This window comes from Postia placenta (assembly GCF_002117355.1).
Source record: "Postia placenta MAD-698-R-SB12 unplaced genomic scaffold POSPLAscaffold_3, whole genome shotgun sequence".
Taxonomy (NCBI): domain Eukaryota; kingdom Fungi; phylum Basidiomycota; class Agaricomycetes; order Polyporales; family Adustoporiaceae; genus Rhodonia; species Rhodonia placenta.
Genome location: NW_020169834.1, coordinates 1,060,079 through 1,080,065, shown reverse-complemented (window position 1 = coordinate 1,080,065; position 19,987 = coordinate 1,060,079). Strand labels below are relative to the sequence as shown.

Here is a 19,987-nt window from a genome sequence, read left to right as displayed (position 1 = left end):
GCACCATCCCCAAAACGCCTTTTCGACACTCACAAAATGTCTGGCATTTTTGTAAGTTCTTATCCATGGGTAAATAGACTCGACAGACTGATTTCGAGTCTTGTAGAGAGCAGAGCCAGTCGCGAGGCCGCCGATTTTGAACGGTCCGTTTGGAGGCACCGTGATACGCGCTGAGCTCGTGGAATTACAGAAGGCAGACGTCGGTCGCAAGTACGCAACCAGCGCTCGCGCTTGGCTCGAGATTTATGGCTTCTCCAGATATGGAAGAAAGGACAGAAGACCACTGGATCCTCCGCCTGTCGCACAATTGAAGCTGTTTCGCGTGTTGTCCGTTGGTACATCCAACCAGCAAGAAGTAGAAGTCACCGACTACAAGTTTGTCCATCTTTCCATGATACCAAGCATGAATCAACATGCTTTTGCCCACCCATAGCGAGGTGAACAGCATTGGCTTTGTATGTCACGTTGATCTTTTCCCCGTCTCCCCGACCGCCGGCACTGATGCCAGGCAAGCAAGCCGGGCGGCAACTACACAGGCTCGCTCGAGCCACACAGAGAGGACGCAAGCCACCGGCCCCTCGTCATACATGCATCCATATCGCGAGTGGGCTCCTATGCAGCTCGGGTTTCCGGCGGTATTACCTGCGGTCTTGCTATCCGCTAGTTTGAATCCTGAGTCTGCTCGAGGTCTTGTCCGACCAAGCGCGCAGGCCCCCTATTCAGCAGGCCCCCTTGCTTCGACGATATCCTATATCGGTCCAGGAATGGACGCAAGAGGAAATCCCGACCCAGACGTAGTCGCACATTCGGGGGACCGGTTGGTCCGAGAAAGCTTGAAATGCACTGCGTCTCTTGTGGGCTCTAAAGTTGCGGCTGCTGTGTGTGTTGAGTACCAGGAAAAGAATGCTTTTATGTTCGTCTTTGCGGTACGCCTAGCCGCCGGTCACAATGGCGATATGGTGCCAAAAACTGACTATGAATTTAGGATATCTCGGTGAAGGTCGAAGGAACATACTTGCTGCGATATCGCGCTTTCGACATCTTCGCTCAGGCACATGGCACAAACGGACATCCTGTTCTTGCTGAATGCTATGGAGGTACTTTCAAGGTCTATTCTACCAAGGATTTCCCCGGTTTGCATGCGTCTACGGATCTCACAAAGGTGTGTTGCTACGTCCACGGGTCTTGTTGAAGCGACGTTGACGTTGATCACTGCCGGGGATCGCAGCATCTCTCATGTCGGAATGTACGCGTAGCCTCTCGCGAAAATGAACGTGAGCGCAAGCGTCGCAGGACAGTCCAAACAAGCTATGTCCCTATCGCTCCTGCCATACAGAGGTCGGACCGGCGATCGACCTGGTCTCCGTGCTCTAACTGGAACGTTGGTAACCGGCACGGCGTCAGCACGAAGCTGTGAGCCTCGAGCACAGCATGACGTGAAGCTGGAGTGCTACAGCTACTCGTGTGTTGCGCCCGGAGATCATGAAGCTCACTACACGTAAATCAGACATAGGATTGATGTTTTTACCTTTTCATAAGCAGTTGTAATTTGTCACCCGTTAATATACTAGGTAATCATGTAGTGACATGAATTTGACTCGACGTAGGTCTGTTTGTTGCCACGCTGCTTCGCACTCTCGTTTCAGCAACTTGCTCGGTCTAAATCAACTGACACGCCCGCAATCCCTTGTAAGGCCCCAGAGCGGTCTAGTACTGTGATGAACTGTTCGTGATGATTTCTTGCCGGACGATGAGGTGTACATGTCAACTGTCGGCAACCTAGACGCAGCCTGAAAGCTTAAAAGCCGCCAGATCACCAGCTTGTTCTCTGGATCTTATATCATGCCAGACGTTGATCCACACAGCTCATCCCAGCCTTCAGGAGGATCAAAATCAGCTCGTTCTTTTCTGACGACGTTATCTCATGGCTCAGCACCGTTCATCACGACGTTCGTTCTGATCCACTTGTCTGCGCCCGTGCTCGCGAACCTGGGCGGTTCCTCGCTCTCTTCTCAGGTTATGGTAGGCAGTCCCGCTTGCTCCATTGTTGAATTGTAGGTAACGATGGGCATCCACACAGCTCTTGGGCAGGGAATACTACCAGACCTCGTTTGGCGAGAAGTTCCTCGTCCTGACACCGCTCGTCATCCATCCGGTCTCAAGCATCGCCAAACGATTTCTCTCCCCGAAGCCTGCACGTCGCCTGCAGAGCGTGCTAAGCATCACTGGCTACGCCGCACTGATTTCTATCCCCATGCACTTCCTCGCACATCGCTACTTTCCGAGCGACCCTTCCCTGCCTATATACGCCCTCGGTCCGGCCGAGCTTGACTACGAGTACGTCAAGTACGCGCTGCACGAATGGCCATGGCGCGGTTTCTTTGCGTATCTCGCGCTGACAGCTGTAGTGGCACGCCATGCTGCTGAAGGCATGGGCGTGATTTGGAACACTTGGCTGCGGAAGAGACTGGGCGGCTGGAAAGGAAACCAAACAACGGCAGGCATTATGACCGCAGCTATAATCTTGCCCGTTGCGTCAGGGCTGTTTGTGCTTTCACAGGAACCTCGCATGGTCTTTACGTCTACCATTCCACGTTTCCAAGCTGCTTTCTCGAAATCCCTCTTGTACAGCCTGTTCTGATATGCTTGTAAGGGTATATATTCATTACCGAAACTTTGTGCTACATGTCAGTATTGGCTGCATAACGTTGTATTGTCAACTTCCTAACGGTCATAAAGTCGTAGGTCTCAAATCACTGATGTCCAACAAAGTCCAATAGCCATACATCAGTGCTTTGAACGCATGCTCATCGTCCGCATGGTCGGGACTAGGGAAGGGGATGATTAGCGTTCGACGCATAGAAGATAGGTAATGTTTGTATGACTTACACATCATCAAACCCTTGATATCCTTGACCCGCGACTGCTCGACGCTCTTCCTCAAGATCAGTACACGAATACTTGCCCACACCAATAGCAGAACACCGAACGCTACCGGGATAAGCCAGTATAATGGTGACAAGTGGTACGTGCCCCCAAACACAACATGAAGGGGCGGCGTGTAAATGATGAAGATGCCCAGGCACGCGCCGCCGAAGATGCCAGCGAAATTGTAGTAGTTGCCAACAACTGCCTTGCCGAATGGGAAGGAGAACCTGGCTTTCACAGCGAAGACCTGGAGGGGGGCCGTGCTTTAGCTGGCGGATGCAAATCTAGAGAGGCGAACCTACGTTGAAGCACTGAATGATAAAGATGGAAAGATAGACTGTGGGTATATTGTTTGTCAAGCGTATGTGGATCGTGAAATGGTATAAGAGATACTCACCAATAGACTGAGCTTTCGCGAAAGCCTCTACCTGCTGGGAGGAGCCGATTATCTGTCCTCTGCTATTGGTGAAATCAGGGCTCGACTTCGTGAAGTAGGCTACAATGAACATGTCCATCACCGTCGGAATTGAGGTCGTGAGTTATTATCTATGACGTACTAGTTTTGGATGATTGTGCCATGCGCAAGTCAGTTGGCGTAAAGCCGTTCTTGTAAAAGACAACAAAGTAGGCAACAAGACTGGTCGATGGGTCAGCAGTTTGCTCCCACAAAATCTTAGGCCAGTACGTACGCTCCAAGCATCTCGATCACACCAGCTTCCATGTATGAGTAACTCAGAAGCTTGCCGTCGACCAAAGACTCATCGTCGGTCCTCTCCATGTTATCTTCCCAGAAGTCCCGAGTGAAGGGTGCTTTCGCTTTCGAGGCCCATGCCGATATTTTACTTGGGGGGATCGCTTCTTGCATCTCTGTATCACGCCGAAGCGTCTTCGTGCGACGAAGAGCACGTCGCTTGAGGGACATGATAGAGCGGTCGTTGACTACCACGACATTAAGGTCATGCAAAGTGTGGGTTCGAGCATAGTCTGACCTGGTTTCCGGGGAGCCATGCGCATGAGCCCGTCTTTTGTTTCCGGCTTGTCCCATGCGAACGAAAGCTATGCACCAGCTATCAGAGCGCTGCTCTCGGTTCTGTGTTGAAGTGACGTACAGCCACAAACAGCTCGAAGCCAAGATCTGTGAAACAAATAGCATATATCAGACACCGCGATGTCCATGAGCTAAAACTCAAGGACTCACCGATGACAAGGATGAGAATGGCAGACAAGGGAAGAGGGATCGGGACAACAACATCTATCGTACAGATCAATGATAAGACGAGGCGCGTGACTATATGTGTACTCACAAAGCAGTTGCGGGATAACTTCCGGCGTACTATGAGAGATTGTGTATCTGATCGATCCAAGGTGAATTTGTGATTTGTGTCTGACAGGAGGACAGGCCATACTGGATGGAACGCTTCAGGTTCACGAATATCTGACGGCCCTCAGCGACACCCTCTGTAGAAGATGTATCAGCAATACAGTCCTATGAGCAAGACAAAGGACACTTACTGACTGTCGAGGCGAAGTTGTCATCTGGAGAGTATTGTTTAGGTGAGCCATGAACTGTGGCATAGGCGTCCAGTCGTCTCACCAAGGAGAATCATGTTCGCTGCCTCTTTGGACACATCCGACCCGGAAATGTTCATTGCAATCCCGAGATCCGCCTACGGGCGAAAGTCAGTCCTAAAGAGTCACTGGATTGCGCTCGTCCCCTTACTTTCTTGAGAGCGGGCGAATCATTGACACCGTCCCCAGTGCTGTATTACTATTAGCAAGTGGATTGGCGCTCCTTGAATTTTGTTTACTTACACACCGACGATATGGCCAAGTGCTTGAGCACGTTTCACTGAGGAGTTGATGTTAGAGGCATATATGCATGTCTCGATAAAAAAAACGCGCGCACCGATCTCCAGTTTGTGCTGTGGAGAAGTACGCGCAAATACAATCTCATTTTTGGAGAATACTGTGGCGAGGTCAATAACGTAACATGAAACCCGAATTATGCATCCTTACTTTGGTCCCACTGCCAGCCTTGGAGCCCATCGATACTGTCGCCGTGGACAACAACCGCGTCGACCTCGTCTTCATAAATCTCTTCCATTGATCGTCCAGTCTTTGCGCTGAGGGTCTCCTTAGTGTCGCCCAGGATAAGATTGATCTTGCGCGCAATAGCTTCAGCAGTCTTGGGATGATCACCTACGTATGGTGTTTACATTGAGCAGCGTCGAAAATCACTTCAAGGATCCACTTACCGGTCACCATCATCACCTTGATGCCAGCTAGACGGAGAGTACCGATCGCCTCTCGCACGCCGTGCTTGGGTGGGTCCTCCAAGGAGATCAGTCCGCAGAAACAGAACTCCGTGCCGGGGTATTTGCCATCATTCTTCGAGAACGGATATGACAGGTCATAAGGATCCGAAGGGAGCAGCTTCTGCGCGCAAGCGATCACACGATGGCCTCGAGAGGCCATGTACTATATGAGATGTCAGTGAGGGAGCCCTGGTGCAAGGAGAAATAAGTGCACATTATAAGCGTCATCATAAGCATCCTTGAAGTCATCCGTGATGGGTTCAATGTTGCCGTCCTTGAGATAAGTTGAACACTTTTCCAGGACACGTTCCGGAGCGCCTTTGATGTACAAAGTGAGATCTCCGGCAGTATGCGGTTTGTTGAGCTGCAAGCAGTGTTTAGTAATTTCCCATAAGTATGCATACGATACGTACGATGACAAGAGCCCACTTGTTCGAGGAGTTGAAGGGGATTTCAAACACTTTGGGATGTTGCTTGTGTAATGCATCATAGTCCTGGATGTACCGTCCAGCAAAACGCGTCAGACCTGTTTCTGTGGCGTCGCCAAAGATTGTGCGCTGATCGAAAGGAACATCCATCTTGTCGAACTTGACTCGAGAATTTAAGGCAGCGATGTCGACCATCTCGCGCATGCCAGGTGCACTGATGGAGAAAGCTTCCACAGAGTCGGAGTCATTATTCGACTGTATGAAACGGGCTATAAGTATTACAATCGAATGTGACGGTTGCATGAACCCCTGCGTACCTGGAATGCCGTGTACATCTTCTCGCCGTTCCAGAGATTGGTAACCTGGCACATTGTCAGCCACCATACACATTCACAAAGGCTATATGTGAATATACCGTCATTTGGTTACGGGTCAAAGTACCGGTTTTATCGGTGGCAAGGAGTGTGAGCTGGAAGGGAGTCAATAGTGCATTGCAGACCACGAATAAGACATATTCACCGAGCCTAAATACAACGCGATTGGTAACGTTAGGCACTGAGAATGCAACAACGGAACCTACCAAGTGTCTCAACGCCCTGCAAATCCTTGACGAGCACATTCTGAGCAGCCATTCGTTTCGCCGCAATAGATAATCTTAGAGGTTTATTGAGCTCTGACTCGGGCAGGCTGTACTTGAAATACAAAACACTCACAGAAGGGTAACCACTGAGGGCAGACCTTCGGGTACAAAGGCAACCAATATGGAAACGGCGAAAGTCACCGTCTCCGCACCCTTGCCTTTGTACACAGTTGTAATGCCGACGACGAAGAACACCACGGCAAAGATGATAGCAATCGCGGATACCATCATCACGAATCGAGCGCTAGCAGACTGTCAGTTCTCTGAACTTCTACAACGGAGTGGGGCCATACATCTCGACGGCAAGAGGACTCTTGTTTCCGGATTCGCCACCAGTGAGAGCCGCGATTTGACCTACAACAACATGAGCACACGAGTCCCATGGAAGCCACGATTGTGTTCACCAATCAGGGTATGGTCTCCCGTGCGCACAACGACTGAATCATATTGGATCAGACTCGAAGAACCAAGTCTTGATTATAAAATCCTCACCTCCCCAGCCTTCGCCATTGACGATCAAAGTCGAGTTGAACACCTACGACACGGTTGATATTTCGATCAGCAAAACAAACCTCCATGAGACGTACCAGATTCTCTGCTTCCACCGGCCGGGACTTGCTTCCTTCCGGACGACCAAAACGCTCAACCGCTTCCGATTCGCCGGTCAGGTTACTGTTGTCAACTTTGAGATCGGTAGACGCGAAGATGATCAAATCGGCAGGCGTCTTGTCACCGGTGCGCTATATATCCAAGGATATGTCAACTTCGGATCACCTGTGCACTGACGCTTCGTTAACTCACGAGAAGGACGATATCACCCTTCACCAATTCCGCTGCGGGTACAGAAGTGATGGTGCCATCACGGACGACTCGACAGGAGGGTGGTATCATCGCCAGGAAGGACGCCAAAATAGCCTCAGATTTCTGCAGCTGGAAGAATTCGATGAAGGCGTTGAGGAAGGCGACTGCAATTAAAATTCCACCAAGGTAGGTATTGGCGAAATTATCCTGAGGTCGTGTGATATGAATATGGTGTTTACGTCCGATGACAAGAAGCAAACCTTGAAGTCAATACCTAACAAAATGTATTCCAGGATGCCAGCGAAGATCAAGAGGATGTTGAACATCGTCAAGAGAAGATCAATGTACTGAAAGGTTGGCATCGATAAGTTGACAATCCAATATAGCGGATTGCCGCACGTACCATGCGCAAAGGTGACTTCTTCTTGGGAGGAGTAAGCACGTTAGGTCCATCACGGGCCAATCTCGCCTTTGCTTCGTCTGCGGAAAGTCCGTACGAATTGCCAGGGTCCTTGGTGTCCATAGAAGTATCGAGAGCGGACCCAAGCTCGTTGTACGACAAATGATGCTCTTGAATGTCGACATTGTCCAACTTATTGTCACCTTTCTTATTCTTTGTCTTTTGCTCGTCGAGGTGCTCATACCCAGCAGCGGCGAGCTCCTTGTCCTCCTTGGTCATCTCGCGCTTCATTTCAACTCCTCTGGGACGAGGGTATCCGTGTTGGATTCTCTCCTCTCGAATGTCGCCATGGTCGTCCGGGAAAACTACCGCTCGCGTGCCGGCAGTCTCCTCATCGACGATTGGCGGGGAACTGCCAACCAGCTTCTCGCTGTTCTCCATGAGTGGTCAGAGTAGGGGGGGAGAGGAAAGGGGAGCAGGAAGACCACTCGAACCGCATCCTTACTTCTGTACGATTTTATAACTTGCACCGTTGGGAAAAATCCGCCAACCTTCCCCTCATCCGATTAACGGTAGATTCGAGAAAAAACTTAGCGATTGGGAGCTCCGGGGTGCACATGGGTAGCGTGATTGGGCACTGGACCATGAACCGCTGGTTGTGCCTCGTCCCCGTCTAGTACGACGAACAGCCAAAAGCCCTCAATCTTGATGGGCCTCCGCTACCACTCAAATAGGAACCCACGTGGAGAACCTTCCCCAGCGCTAGGCGTCTCACAGGCGACGTCTGACGGATTTCCGGGAACTAGAACGGAAGATGGCATGGATATGAATGAGATACTGGTACATTTCTGCGCCAACATGCTCATTTCCGCAGGACACGGAAGCGCCGACACCTTCGAGCGCTGTCCCCAAGATAGCTTCTGAACCGCTCCGACCGGTGGTTTGCACACCTCTAACATAACGCAGCGGTCTTTGCGGTACATCCGACAAAACTCCTTGTGGGGCTCATTGCGTGACCCCCAGATTAAGTATGAGCACGCATCGCGACAGAGGTCATGAGTGAACTCACTTTGGTCTGGACGGACGGCGGATCGTCCGATACCACCAGAAGCACCATGCTCCGCCCTACCAGTTCCAGGCGAAGCTATTTGAGGGCATCGCAGCTGTTCAAGCTGCTCCAAGCTGCATCCGCGTTCGATAAAGGTGGCCGTCGCGCGTGATGCTGCGTGCTGATGTTCCAGTCTTGTGAGATGTTGCAAACAAGCTTCTATAACAAGCACGACCAGTATTTCGGTTCGGACACTCCAGTCGTTCATACGGCAGTAGACGGGAAGTGCTGTCCTACGTGCGCTCAAGGCTTCCTCTGGGCGCGATGGACAGCGGTCGGCGACTCGTGGCAGGACTTCCATATCATGACAACAGTGGATTAATGTTGACGAGTGTATCCATTAGTAGTATCCGACTCCATCGCCATTCTACGCCGTGTGAGGCTTTTGGTACGGTATATGCGTAGTGCCAGGTGCCAGGAAAGAAACCCCAGGCGTCTCGCGCATGCCGACATGGACGTAAAGGGCAAGTGCTGTAGAACACGTCTGATCGCAGTGATCGATTTCATTTCAACTCTATCTTCGGGTCAAACAATGGGAAGTCGAGCATTGGACCCTGCGCGCAAGAGACCGCGTGAGCATGATTCTATGGCCGCAAAAGAGCAGTTATAGAGCGAAGTAGAGCACGGCGTTGGTGCATAGTTGACAAAACAGTGTGTCTCGGTGTTACCATCTCGATCGGATCGAACTGCGGACACGGAACATACCGAAATCATTCATATGAATCATGAATGGCACGGACTTACGGCTGCAACGCTGCACACCGAGCTATACTTACAGCTGACTTCGAGCGTATCTTGCCAGGAGGCACTGCGCTCAATCAATTGGATCGCGCTGGAGATGCTTTGGCAATCGAATGTATTGTTCCTCGTACACGTAAAAGTGCTTCTTACAGCGCCGCTCCACTCAAGCGATATCCTGCGTCAACACATACCGGTATCGCACCTTGCCAGACTTCACCGCCTCGATGGCGACCTTCGCCTGGCTCATCGGCACCTCCTGGATCCATGGCTTGACGCCCTTCTCCGCGGCGAGCTCGAGCATCTCCAAGCACTCGGTCTTGGAGCCGATATGCGATCCTCCGATGAACGCACCATTCGGCTGAAGGTCGAATGCATGCATTGGAGGGAGCGGGTTGTCGTTGTCGGGCAGGCCGACGTTGATGAACTTGCCGTGGACAAAAAGCATCGAGAGATAGACCTTCAGCGGCCGATCGGGTCTGAAGACGTCGATGGTGGAGATGATGAGATCGAGCTCGCCCTGGTAAGGCTTGTAGAAGTCCTGCAGAACGTGTGAATTGAGCGACATCAGATAGCTTAGTAACTGGACGCACCTCGTCGTGTGTGCTAATGACATGGTCAGCGCCCATCTTCTTCGCGTCTTCGAGTTTGCTAAGGCTGTGCGTGAACGCGTATACCTCCGCACCCAGCGCTTTTGCGAAGAGAACTGCGTAGTGGCCGAGCCCACCAATGCCAATGACACCGACCTTCTTCCCAGGACCTGCGCCATTCGCCTTCAAAGGCGAGAACACAGTGAGACCGGCACAGAACATCGAAGCCGCATCCTTCGACTCAATGGCGTCAGGAATCTTGAAGACGAAGCGCTCATGCGCGCGGATAGCAGTAGAGTAACCGCCCTGAGTAACAACACCGTCGGGGTACACATCATTCTGCCGTACGTCCGTTAATCGTCTGCCGCGAAATTGATGACCAGGAAACACACGCACATAGGTATCAATCAGCTTGAGGCAATAGTTCTCGTTTCCGGTCTGGCATCTTCTGCACTGCATACAGCTCCCGATTTGGGCACCGATACCGACCCGGTCGCCGACCTTGAACTCAGTCACCTTCGCACCGACCCGAGTCACATTTCCGACAATTTCATGTCCCACAACGAGGGGAAGCCGCGTGTTACCCCAACCTTGGGTCAAGGAGTGCACGTCGGAGCCGCAGACGCCACAGTGGGTGATGGCAAGCTCGACGTCCTCGTCCAAAAAGGTCTTTGGCTGATAGGAGTAGAGGCTCAGCTCGTTCCACGCCGCGGGGTCTACATAGAAACAATATATCCATAAACGAGCAACAGGACTCGCCGAACCCCGAGGGTGGGAGCACACGCACCGGTGAGGGCAAAACCTTTAAATTCGACAGACATGATGCGGTGTCAAGGCGGGCTGTCAATGTGGGCGGCGGAGGATGGGAGAGGTACATTCCCCTTTTCCGGGCCCTTTATACAGGGGCTCCCATCGACAGTGGATGACATGCCCACCAATTTTATCAACGGGGCCGACGGCATGCCTTGGGCTTCCCCTGTATCCGGATCGCCCTTCCGGGCTGGCGGCAACCCGGGATGGCAAGGGTGCTGGCCGTCGCTGGCTGCTACGTACTGAGGGCGGCGCATGTTATCAGATGTCCATGTCAGCGGTGGCCGTCGCCATACCAGTCGAGGACGTTCTTGCTTCCTCCTCCGCTTGCAGTTCGATGTGTAATGCAAGATACCTTCGGGAGTAGTAGGTGGCACTCATGACATCAGATAGTGCCGTCAGCGATAAGATTGTTGCAGCGAACTCGAGGATAGCAACTTCAAGGCAGATGTCGGCGACGTGCGGTAGCCTTATGGAGCTAGCAGTGAGTGGTGAACGTTTCATAACCTAGTTGCTGACCGAACCAGCGATGTCAAGCGTAGTCGACTTCTGTAGATGTCCTATGGGACCCGTAGGTCGTCGACGATCCTTGGTCTCGTGGGACACAGAAGGAATTCATAGGACTCCGCGCGAGGTGCGTTTTCTCAGACAAGAAATAAATTCTTACCCGTTCGTTGAATTTCAGATATTTCCGGAACGTTCCAGGAGAGTTGACGTCCTACGGATATGCGCTCAGCCGCACACAGATAGAATCAGCAATTGGTAATTTGAGCTGTGCACATTGTGCAGAGATGAAGGATGAGCAAGCCTGCGGTAGAGGCGCCCAGGATAATATCCGGAACAGACAGGCGCCCACGTGGGAAAGCGGCGGTCCGCCCTCTCGAACGTTCCCGTTCCGAAGGCACGGCGTTCATAATCTCAAGATCGTTCATGGCGGCGGCGATTCACAAACACGCAGCTGGAGTCTGGAGGGAGTGGGGCTCACGACACTAAGACATAATTCGATCACAACGACGGGACTGGTTTAGGGAAATGAGACTGCAATGAGACTACGGTTACAACAAGTCCGTCGACGACTATCGTGCGCACATATCCGAGTTTTGTACAGTAGAGCAGCAATACAACATGCAAATGCTACACGAATCATGGGCTATGGAAGTACAAGGAAGATCATAACGACTACAACTCACAGATAGAATCAGAAGTCCAACGCTTCCTTAAACTTTGTGCCACTCTCGAATTTACGCATAGAGCGAATGCTGGAGTCCCCAGTTCGGACGGAAAATCGACCATTCTCTCTGGCACCCTCGTCGTCGTGTGAAAGCGTAGACCCCATGGAGGTTGGCGAAGAGGACAAGGGCACATCGATGTCCGGATGAGCATCTGGGACTGAGAGCTCGACAGATTCCGTGCTCATGTCTCGCTCCGGGGAAGGAATCCGCCCTTCAGAGACTCTCTGAGGGACGCCAGCCGTCTGTGTCCCTTGCATTTCTTTCGGCTCGAAGCGCTCATCCGCAGCATCCCAATCACCGCTATCGTCATCGGCAGCACGAACCCAACCTTCAGCTCTTCTCCTGCCGAATAGCCTTGCGATCTTGCCCCGGAAACCTGGCGAGCCAAAGCCCGAGGCTGCGGTGCCCGCGCGCCCACTCTCCCGACGTCGAGCTCGACGTAGCTCGCGCTCGTATGGTGTGGGGTCATTGTTTCGCAGGAGGAAGAAGACGGCTATGCAGCTGAACACGACGATGGCAGCTAGCGCCACAACGAGGGCAATGAATCCGGCCGATGAGCCATCTATTTCTGGTACGCCCGCGGTTGATTTTGCAGCCTATTCCAGTCAGGAATGAGACCAGTCAGCATGCAAGACGCCTATTCTTATAACGCAAGCGCTGCTAGCAACTTACCGAGGAAGGAGCCTGGGGAGACTCTGGCACGACATGGTCTTGACGCGGGAGGAATGGCATGACAAGGTGTGTGCAAAGTTTTCGCTCAACGATCACGGTCGACGTCGTTGGATTGATTATAGGATTCGTGAAGTAGATTATAGTTAGAGATGTCCTTTACGCCTCGCATTAATGGGAGCAGTGAGAGAGGTGGGATCGCGGCCTTGAGGCTCACGCACCGGATCAGCACATGCCGGCCCGGGAGTAGTTCCACAATCGGCAAGTCCCGTAGTTCGTCGCGACCTGGTTAAGCAAGTTAGTCTCATTTCGTTTACCCGCTACTCGTCTCGCGACGTGTCACTTGGTGCCCTGCTCACCCTCTCTCTCGACTTGGGAGAAACCGCTATCACTCTACTCTCTCTTGAGTGCTTGCCGTCGATGCGCTCAGTCCTATTCTACTCTACTGATGCAACTCCGGTGTTAATTGGCCAGGAAGCGCTCGCCAGAGACGCGCGGTATGTTATGAAGCGTTGACAACCAACTGAATCTGCGGTGAAGAGGGGATATACAACGGATACATTTTTGTCAAGCCAGGTATGAACAAATTGAACGAACTATGCTACACACATACATACAACGCTCATCGCATATATATCGTCAGTCTCATATATATCATAACGTGAAGCTTCGTCGCGGTGCGAAGCGCTCTATATACATTGCCAGTCCGTCTTCAAGGCTCGTGTTCGAAGTTGAAGAACTCGTTAATGTCGAGGTCCTCGAATGGCGACATGTTGTACACGACGGGCTCGATGCCGAGTTCTGCGAGGCCCATGGTATATGATATGAAGTCTGTCTCCGCTGCAATGTAAGTGTTGAGCCCTGTCCCGTTTTCCCTACTCCCGCCTGCGACCGCCATCGTGCTGGACGGCTTTCCCTGCATGTAAGCAACGTAACCGGTCGAATTGGGCTGCGGAGGCGGGTAGTGTCCTTGTACGTCGCGAGGAAATTCTGAGGACCTCGGCGTGCGATCTAAGTCGAACCCGGTCGTCGCGAACCCGGCCGTCGGAACAGGGAGGCTGCAGGGCTGCTGGCTCATACCGATACCAACTCCCGCGTATGGCGTGATAGGCAATGATGGCCTGCGGGTAGCGAGGTACGTGCCAAGACTTGACGGATCAACGGCGGATGGTCCGTCTCCGTTCCAGTTGGCGAGCGACGACGTGACGACGGTCAATGGCGAGGGCAGTGCGGCGGAGGCTGTTGCAGCTCGTCGGCGACGCAACAATGGGCTCGCAGGAGGGCACGTCGCATGCCAGTCCATCCTACTATCTCCGGGAAGGGTAAGGGATGCCTGAGTTCTCTCAACGGCGGCAACCTATGCGAGAACGCGGCCATGAGTCTGCGACGGCGTCTGCATCTTAATCGCGTAACTTACGTTCATACCAGGCCCACCGAAAGTGAGCATCTCCAGCGACTCGTCGTGTGGATACGATGTCGACGACGATAAGGAGGCGCCAATCGCTCCCGCCGACTGTGTGTCTTCTCCAACCGACGGGTAGGGATTTGACCACGCGGGGATGTCTAGGACTGCACTGGGGGACGGGAGGATGGAACTCAGTCCTTCACTGCCGTCCCAGAGGCTACCTGTTCGCAAGCCAAGAGTCGGGCTGGATGCAGTGTACGCTGGAGATAGGAACAACGACTGTTGCAGTCTATTGTGCAATGCTTCTTCGTGTGTCGGAGGCCTCGACAATGAGCGCGCCGAACGTGCGGGGGACGAGCTGCGGCTCAACTGGGTATCTGAAGGTTCTGGTGATGAGGATTCGAAGCTTGTCGGGCTCGAGGGTGTGGTATATTCGCTCGCGGAATCCGACTCAGAGAAGCTGTTGTCTTGACTAACGGTGCGACGCAAAAACGACTCGACCTGCTCGCGACGAGACATCGGTCCTGAGACATTGCCAGCGGCAGTCTGTCCCCTTCGGGGCCTGTACTTGTAGCCTGGGTTACGCCTCTGGTGATCCGCCCGCTCCTGCTCTGCTCGCAGCTTGTAGGGTTTCTTCTCCGCGTCCGAAAGCAACTTCCATGTCTCCCCCGCCCTCTTCGAGAGGGTCTTCTCCTCTGCCTTGTTTGTGCCGCCGTGAGCATGCTTGCGTGAGTACTCGGAGCGGAAGATGATGAACGCGTTGGGCGGTCGGGGCACCCATGTCGGGTCCCGCTCCCGGTTCCGCTGCGCTCGCCATCGAGAGGTGGCGTTATTGTAAGGCGTGGGGGGGTAGGGTATATTGCCCGTGGTAGCAGGCATACTTGCGGACGACATACAAGTGTTTCCCGACTCGAGGGGGGCCGGTCGGGTGAGTGGCACCTGCTCGACGGTAATTGCGGAAGGAAGCTCTGTCTGTCTAGTGGTCGCGCCTGTCACTATCGGACTACTCGTACTTGTATTCGTCGACCGTAGCCTCCAGAGAACGGTGCGCGCGGGAATAGAGGGCGGGAATGAGGATGAGTGTGGGCGGGTGCCGTTGTGCATGGTGTACAATGGGAGATGCCGGTCGAGACTGCCAGAGCGCGTCTGCTGAAGTGCTACTTCAATCACGGGCGACCTTATTCCCCTTTCCTGATTAATTGGGGTGCGTGCTGCCGTCCGAATTCTCTAATTGTGCGAATGTGCATGTCCATGGCCAGGAGCAGGTGTCCAGTGGCGGCGGGCGGGATATCGGCGCTTGAATTAGCCCGGCATTGAGATTGCGATCTGTGGCATCAGGGCCAGTGGAACATCTGATGAGATCCACGATCTACAAATCGAAGCTCGGCCATGAGGCTACCCACCGCACGTCACCCCCCACCCCTTACTATTCGGCCACCGTCCACTCTCCTAGCAGGCCTCGGCCCTCGTACCACCTCCGTCCCGCAAAAAGACTCGCAGCGCATATCCCCCTGCTTCAGCTCAAATCTCCCTGTTTGGGGTCGACAAGGTCGGGCCTTTTTAGCTCGCTTAGAGCGGAACTTGGACGTATGGCGCTGATGGTGGCTGGCTCAGGGATGTATCTTCGCGGTATTATTTCGTCTGCTGAGCCAGGGACCGTGGAGCGGGCTTGACCCGATCCTAAATGAATCGCACTTGTTCGGCTCCGATCCAGCACGATTGGATCGCTACAAGCGCAGGCGATCAAATCACTCGGCCGCTCACACGCATGACAAGGCGAGAATCAGTCAGACATCAACGGATTTGGACACTTATACCCGCGACGATCGCCCTTAGAATGTGTAGCAGCATTCGCTCGTCACCACTGCCTTCATGGACGACATGGATACTTCGGTGATTTGTCCAGTGTGACGGCGGCACCGGAGACCTGCCTCATGCTCCTTTTCCCAGCATGCCAGAGGTCCAAGGGAGTTGGATATACTCAGTGCGTTTTGTCATTTATAAGCAGGGTACTCGGAGTGTGCTCTCTGATGCGGCCCGAGAACGTGCGAGGGAAGGATCGAGGCACACGAACAAGCACTTCTGGGGTTCTGAGTCCGAACACACCCGACATGCACCGAGGGCCTACTTCGGGATCAAGGCTGTATAACGCTCGCACCTCCGGAGATAGGAAGCCGCTGAGCGCCCCAGGAGCGTGTCACTCATCAGTCGGCACCAACAAGGCCAATCGCTCGTCCAATGCTTGTTGTGAACAGGTACATGTGAAAACAATCAACCCTACGAGTCCTTCTGAGTCCATTAAGTTCCAGAACGTCCAACAACACGTGCAAAGTCCGTTGTTATAGTCCGTGCGATCGCATATCGACATTGCCCATGACACCGTTGCACATGTTCCCTCGCTGCTTGTGCACGTGACTCTCTGTAAGCCAGCAGTATGATGTAAGAAACACGAGACGACATACGCAAGAGCATCCCAAGCTGCACTACAAGCCGCACACTGATGCGTCGACCTGCACTGCCGAAGCGTCCACTCTGCCGAGGAACTCCGCTTGGTTATCTGTGAGTGCATTCATCGCCGTCAACGCGATGTTGAATCCCGACAAGGTGGAGTCGATGGCGAGCACGTTGATGGTAATGCCGTCGTATGTCAGCGCCCAACAAGTCCCGCATTCAGCAGAGTCCCACCCGCCCACAGCTGCCGCGCCTCCGATGTACGGGAAGTCGGGGAGGGAGTCAAACGTGGTATAGCCCTTGCTCTCGAGACCGTTGGGGCCATCTGAGCAAGCGACGGTGTTGAGCGACTGAGAGCCCGTGTCGTACGTCTGGTCGTAAGAAACGGTGACCGTGGTCTGAGCAAAGACCGTGGGTACGAGGAGCGCGGTGAACGAGACAACGATAGAGGAGAACTTCATTTTGTTGTGTAGTAATCGTCTGTGTGGAGGTAGCGTTGTCTAGCCGTCGAATGTTGGGTAGAGCTGGTGGTTGTACGTGTTCTCATGGTCGTTTTTATAGCAAGCAACGGACAGTTTTGACCGCGTTTCGAGCGTGTCCGAAAGTGCTCTCATGCCGCCCTTGATCACAAGGGCACAGCGCCAAGTAGGGAAAGACACTGGCCAGACAGGTCGGATCTGCAGGAAAGCGTCTAGTTGACTCACATACACGAGCCCAGCCGTCAACGAGAGAATATCATGACGCGTCACGGCCCAACGAGCCCGCATGACTCTGTCAATGCCGCAGACTTGTCATTCACGACCGTGGCAAAGAATCAGTGTTATGCTGCCAGCGACAGGCATCCTGCTTCCTTGATATACATATAGCAGCCGCAGAACTTCATGAGTTGAGAGAAGTCGGCATGAAGGAGGAACAGCTGAAAAGGTCTCTGAGCTTGGCCTGATGCGGGCTAGTCAGTCGTCTATTTTGCATCGTGGCTCGGCACATGACAGCGGCCAGGAGATGCCTCTTGAGTATTTCTGAGATGTACGAGTACCAAGGCAGGTCGTGTGATCGTGTCCCGGTGTAAGAGACGTCAAGCCCAAGATAGCCTGTTGGTGGGAAGTCGTTGGAAACTTGCAAGCGGCGATAGCGCGCCGGAGATGTGTGAAGACCGCCTCGAACGTCGTGTTCTGTAGTCCCGAGTGTTCCCGTCCGCTCTCAGACGGTGTCGAGGTCGAGTTTCTACGCAGAGGCTCAGGGAGTAAGCGGAGACCACGACTCTCGTGACTCGTGGGCATTGATCGTGACATAACGCCACTCGTGATGTCACGCTCGAATCCTGATGGGCGCTTGAGCGCTTGCACCCTCAGTACTTGGCTAACATATTTCGGAGGTGTTCATCGGAGCGCGGGATGGCCAACGTCGATACACTTCCACTGCTGCTTCCGCAGAGGACGGCACCGGTGAACTCACTTCCACCACACGAATGGACACCACAGATGAACCTTTCCCTCCCCAATCCACCTCCTCCCGAAGACTCGAGGACACATGACCAGGAAATGGCCATGGCGCGGCAGTTGATGGACGGAAAGACGGTCAAGAAGGTTCGGCCGCGGAGAACGGTAGACTATGGTGGTCCTATGGGAAGATGGGCCCTGGTGAGTACTTTGGCCGCACACAGCATCCCTCAATGATTTATGTGTGTGATAGTTGCGGAAATTGCGGCCAAATGCTACACATGTACCGTATCTGAGGCCAGCGCCCCCGTACATCATTGATGTAGGACTCGGTAACGCCAATATATTTATTGTGTCCGCTAAATACAGTGAATATACAGCTCTTGCCTCCGAAAGCCTACCCAGACAACGCGTCAACATCACTATGCACCAAGTTCGTGCATACATCGACCAACAAGATCAGATGTCCTGTCAATTGTGTCACGGTTCGTGAGCCTTCAGCCTTTCTGTCTACGTAAACGTGCGCGATATTGAAAGCAGTTCAATCGTAGTGGACGCCAGAAGGCCGTCGAGTGCTGACAGGCTCAACCAGCGGTGAATTCACCCTGTGGAATGGGTTGACATTCAACTTTGAGACTATTCTGCAAGCTCATGACACTGCTGTACGAACTATGCGGTTTACGCACTCTGGGGCTTATTTGGCATCTGCGGATCAAAGTGGTATCATAAAATATTTCCAGCCGAATATGAACAATTTGACTGCATGGACGGGACACCGAGAAGCTATTCGTGGCCTGAGCTTCAGTCCCGATGACCAACGTTTCGCAACTGCCAGTGACGATTCAACAGTCAGGATATGGTCCTTCGAGGAGAGTCGTGAAGAACGGGTTCTGACAGGTTGGTGTGACAGTCATTCATGTTCATCACGCGTTATTGAATGTACGCGTCAGGTCATGGATGGGATGTAAAGTGCGTTGAGTGGCATCCAACCAAGGGCCTACTGGCGTCCGGTAGCAAGGACAACATGATCAAGTTCTGGGATCCTAGAACAGGGACTGTGCTGTCTACGCTGTAAGGCATCTTTCATGGCAGCGAGCGCCACAGCTCATGGATTTCATCAGACATTACCACAAAAACACTGTGCAAGCACTTACTTGGTCGCCAAACGGTAACCTCCTTGCTAGTGCATCAAGAGACCAGACTGTACGTGTATTCGACATCCGTGCAATGAAAGAGTTTCGAGTCTTGAAAGGGCACAAGAAAGAGGTTTGCTGTAGGTCTATCTACCAGTGCTCTTGGTTTTCGTTGCTGAACTCTTTCCAGCTGTGGCATGGCATCCTGTTCATCCACTTCTTGTGTCTGGAGGCTCGGAAGGAGCGATTTTACATTGGGACCTTTCGTCGTCTACAGATCCTAAGACTTTGTCTGCAATACAACAGCCAGGGCCACGAGCAACACTCTCACAAGCGCACGACTCGAACGTCTGGTCGCTTGCGTTCCACCCGCTCGGACACCTCTTGGTCAGCGCGTCTAACGATCACACAACTCGCTTCTGGTGCCGCGAGCGACCCGGCGACGCGACGTCCGTTTTCTCTGGAGGAGGTGAGAAGCCACCCGAAATCACAGACACAGCAGGACAAGACGAGGACGAGGAGGCGATGGTGCCTGGTTTCGGCTTCGGTGGGAGCGGTGGCGGCGCTGTGGCACAAAACTGGTGGGGAAAAGAAGAAGAGCTGGATGCAGCTGCGGGCCAGTCAAACGCGTACGACAGCAGGTTTGCCCCCAGGGGACGCCAGGACCAGGGCAACGATGACTTCATTCCGGGCTTCAGCGCATCGGAAGGCCCTGGGCTGTCACGGCAAGGCGCGCCCCTGCCATCGCAGGAGGACGTGTATGGGTCAGGGGATGCACCAGCAGAGGAATGGAGGGGAGGGCGCGGTCGAAATTACAACCATGGAGGAAACGGTGGCCATGGCGGTCACGGTGGTCATGGTGGTCGATGGGGCGGAAGAAGAGGACGATACTGACATGTT

The 19,987-nt window shown here is 53.3% G+C and overlaps 8 protein-coding genes across 8 annotated transcripts; 3 read left to right on the top strand and 5 right to left on the bottom strand.

The window, feature by feature from the left end:
• Positions 1-36: 36 nt before the first annotated feature.
• On the top strand, positions 37-1,417 carry POSPLADRAFT_1044344 (hypothetical protein; the record flags this gene model as incomplete). The annotated part of the gene is made up of 5 exons (XM_024478518.1): positions 37-51; positions 107-375; positions 434-926; positions 986-1,162; positions 1,337-1,417. The coding sequence occupies 5 exons, from the start codon at positions 37-39 to the stop codon at positions 1,415-1,417; spliced, it is 1,035 nt and encodes a 344-aa protein (XP_024341705.1).
• Positions 1,418-1,842: 425 nt separating this feature from the next.
• POSPLADRAFT_1134461 (hypothetical protein) lies at positions 1,843-2,641 on the top strand (the record flags this gene model as incomplete). The annotated part of the gene is made up of 2 exons (XM_024484481.1): positions 1,843-2,022; positions 2,081-2,641. The coding sequence occupies 2 exons, from the start codon at positions 1,843-1,845 to the stop codon at positions 2,639-2,641; spliced, it is 741 nt and encodes a 246-aa protein (XP_024341704.1).
• A 7-nt stretch (positions 2,642-2,648) lies between these two features.
• On the bottom strand, positions 2,649-7,953 carry POSPLADRAFT_1073249 (hypothetical protein; the record flags this gene model as incomplete). Its single annotated transcript, XM_024482585.1, has 31 exons — positions 2,649-2,828; positions 2,890-3,175; positions 3,231-3,265; positions 3,326-3,424; positions 3,486-3,565; positions 3,618-3,867; positions 3,918-3,984; positions 4,038-4,063; positions 4,127-4,180; positions 4,233-4,261; positions 4,335-4,386; positions 4,441-4,464; positions 4,523-4,595; positions 4,649-4,688; positions 4,741-4,777; positions 4,835-4,894; positions 4,945-5,127; positions 5,184-5,406; positions 5,458-5,607; positions 5,657-5,926; positions 5,989-6,033; positions 6,087-6,195; positions 6,248-6,325; positions 6,385-6,555; positions 6,605-6,665; positions 6,716-6,748; positions 6,804-6,846; positions 6,899-7,051; positions 7,113-7,319; positions 7,373-7,459; positions 7,516-7,953. The coding sequence occupies 31 exons, from the start codon at positions 7,951-7,953 to the stop codon at positions 2,788-2,790; spliced, it is 3,504 nt and encodes a 1,167-aa protein (XP_024341703.1). The 3' UTR covers positions 2,649-2,787.
• A 1,181-nt stretch (positions 7,954-9,134) lies between these two features.
• Positions 9,135-10,769, bottom strand: POSPLADRAFT_1135146 (hypothetical protein; the record flags this gene model as incomplete). The annotated part of the gene is made up of 4 exons (XM_024484550.1): positions 9,135-9,204; positions 9,673-9,899; positions 9,952-10,664; positions 10,736-10,769. The coding sequence occupies 4 exons, from the start codon at positions 10,767-10,769 to the stop codon at positions 9,135-9,137; spliced, it is 1,044 nt and encodes a 347-aa protein (XP_024341702.1).
• Positions 10,770-11,956: 1,187 nt separating this feature from the next.
• On the bottom strand, positions 11,957-12,722 carry POSPLADRAFT_1044341 (hypothetical protein; the record flags this gene model as incomplete). The annotated part of the gene is made up of 2 exons (XM_024478517.1): positions 11,957-12,586; positions 12,663-12,722. 2 exons carry the CDS (start codon positions 12,720-12,722, stop codon positions 11,957-11,959), a joined length of 690 nt encoding a protein of 229 aa, XP_024341701.1.
• Positions 12,723-13,371: 649 nt separating this feature from the next.
• On the bottom strand, positions 13,372-15,168 carry POSPLADRAFT_1044340 (hypothetical protein; the record flags this gene model as incomplete). The annotated part of the gene is made up of 2 exons (XM_024478516.1): positions 13,372-14,016; positions 14,077-15,168. 2 exons carry the CDS (start codon positions 15,166-15,168, stop codon positions 13,372-13,374), a joined length of 1,737 nt encoding a protein of 578 aa, XP_024341700.1.
• Positions 15,169-16,276: 1,108 nt separating this feature from the next.
• POSPLADRAFT_1178475 (hypothetical protein) lies at positions 16,277-17,017 on the bottom strand. The gene is made up of 2 exons (XM_024488593.1): positions 16,527-17,017; positions 16,277-16,463 (listed from the first exon to the last, which is right to left on the bottom strand). Exon 1 carries the CDS (start codon positions 16,974-16,976, stop codon positions 16,548-16,550), a length of 429 nt encoding a protein of 142 aa, XP_024341699.1. The 5' UTR covers positions 16,977-17,017; the 3' UTR covers positions 16,277-16,463; positions 16,527-16,547.
• An 892-nt stretch (positions 17,018-17,909) lies between these two features.
• POSPLADRAFT_1136072 (hypothetical protein) lies at positions 17,910-19,981 on the top strand (the record flags this gene model as incomplete). Its single annotated transcript, XM_024484641.1, has 7 exons — positions 17,910-18,155; positions 18,208-18,276; positions 18,335-18,439; positions 18,506-18,851; positions 18,905-19,025; positions 19,076-19,227; positions 19,278-19,981. 7 exons carry the CDS (start codon positions 17,910-17,912, stop codon positions 19,979-19,981), a joined length of 1,743 nt encoding a protein of 580 aa, XP_024341698.1.
• Positions 19,982-19,987: the final 6 nt, after the last annotated feature.

Excerpts from the sequence above, each read along its gene's own strand:
- POSPLADRAFT_1178475 (XM_024488593.1), bottom strand. The coding sequence starts at position 16,976 with ATGAAGTTCTCCTCTATCGTTGTCTCGTTCACCGCGCTCCTCGTACCC.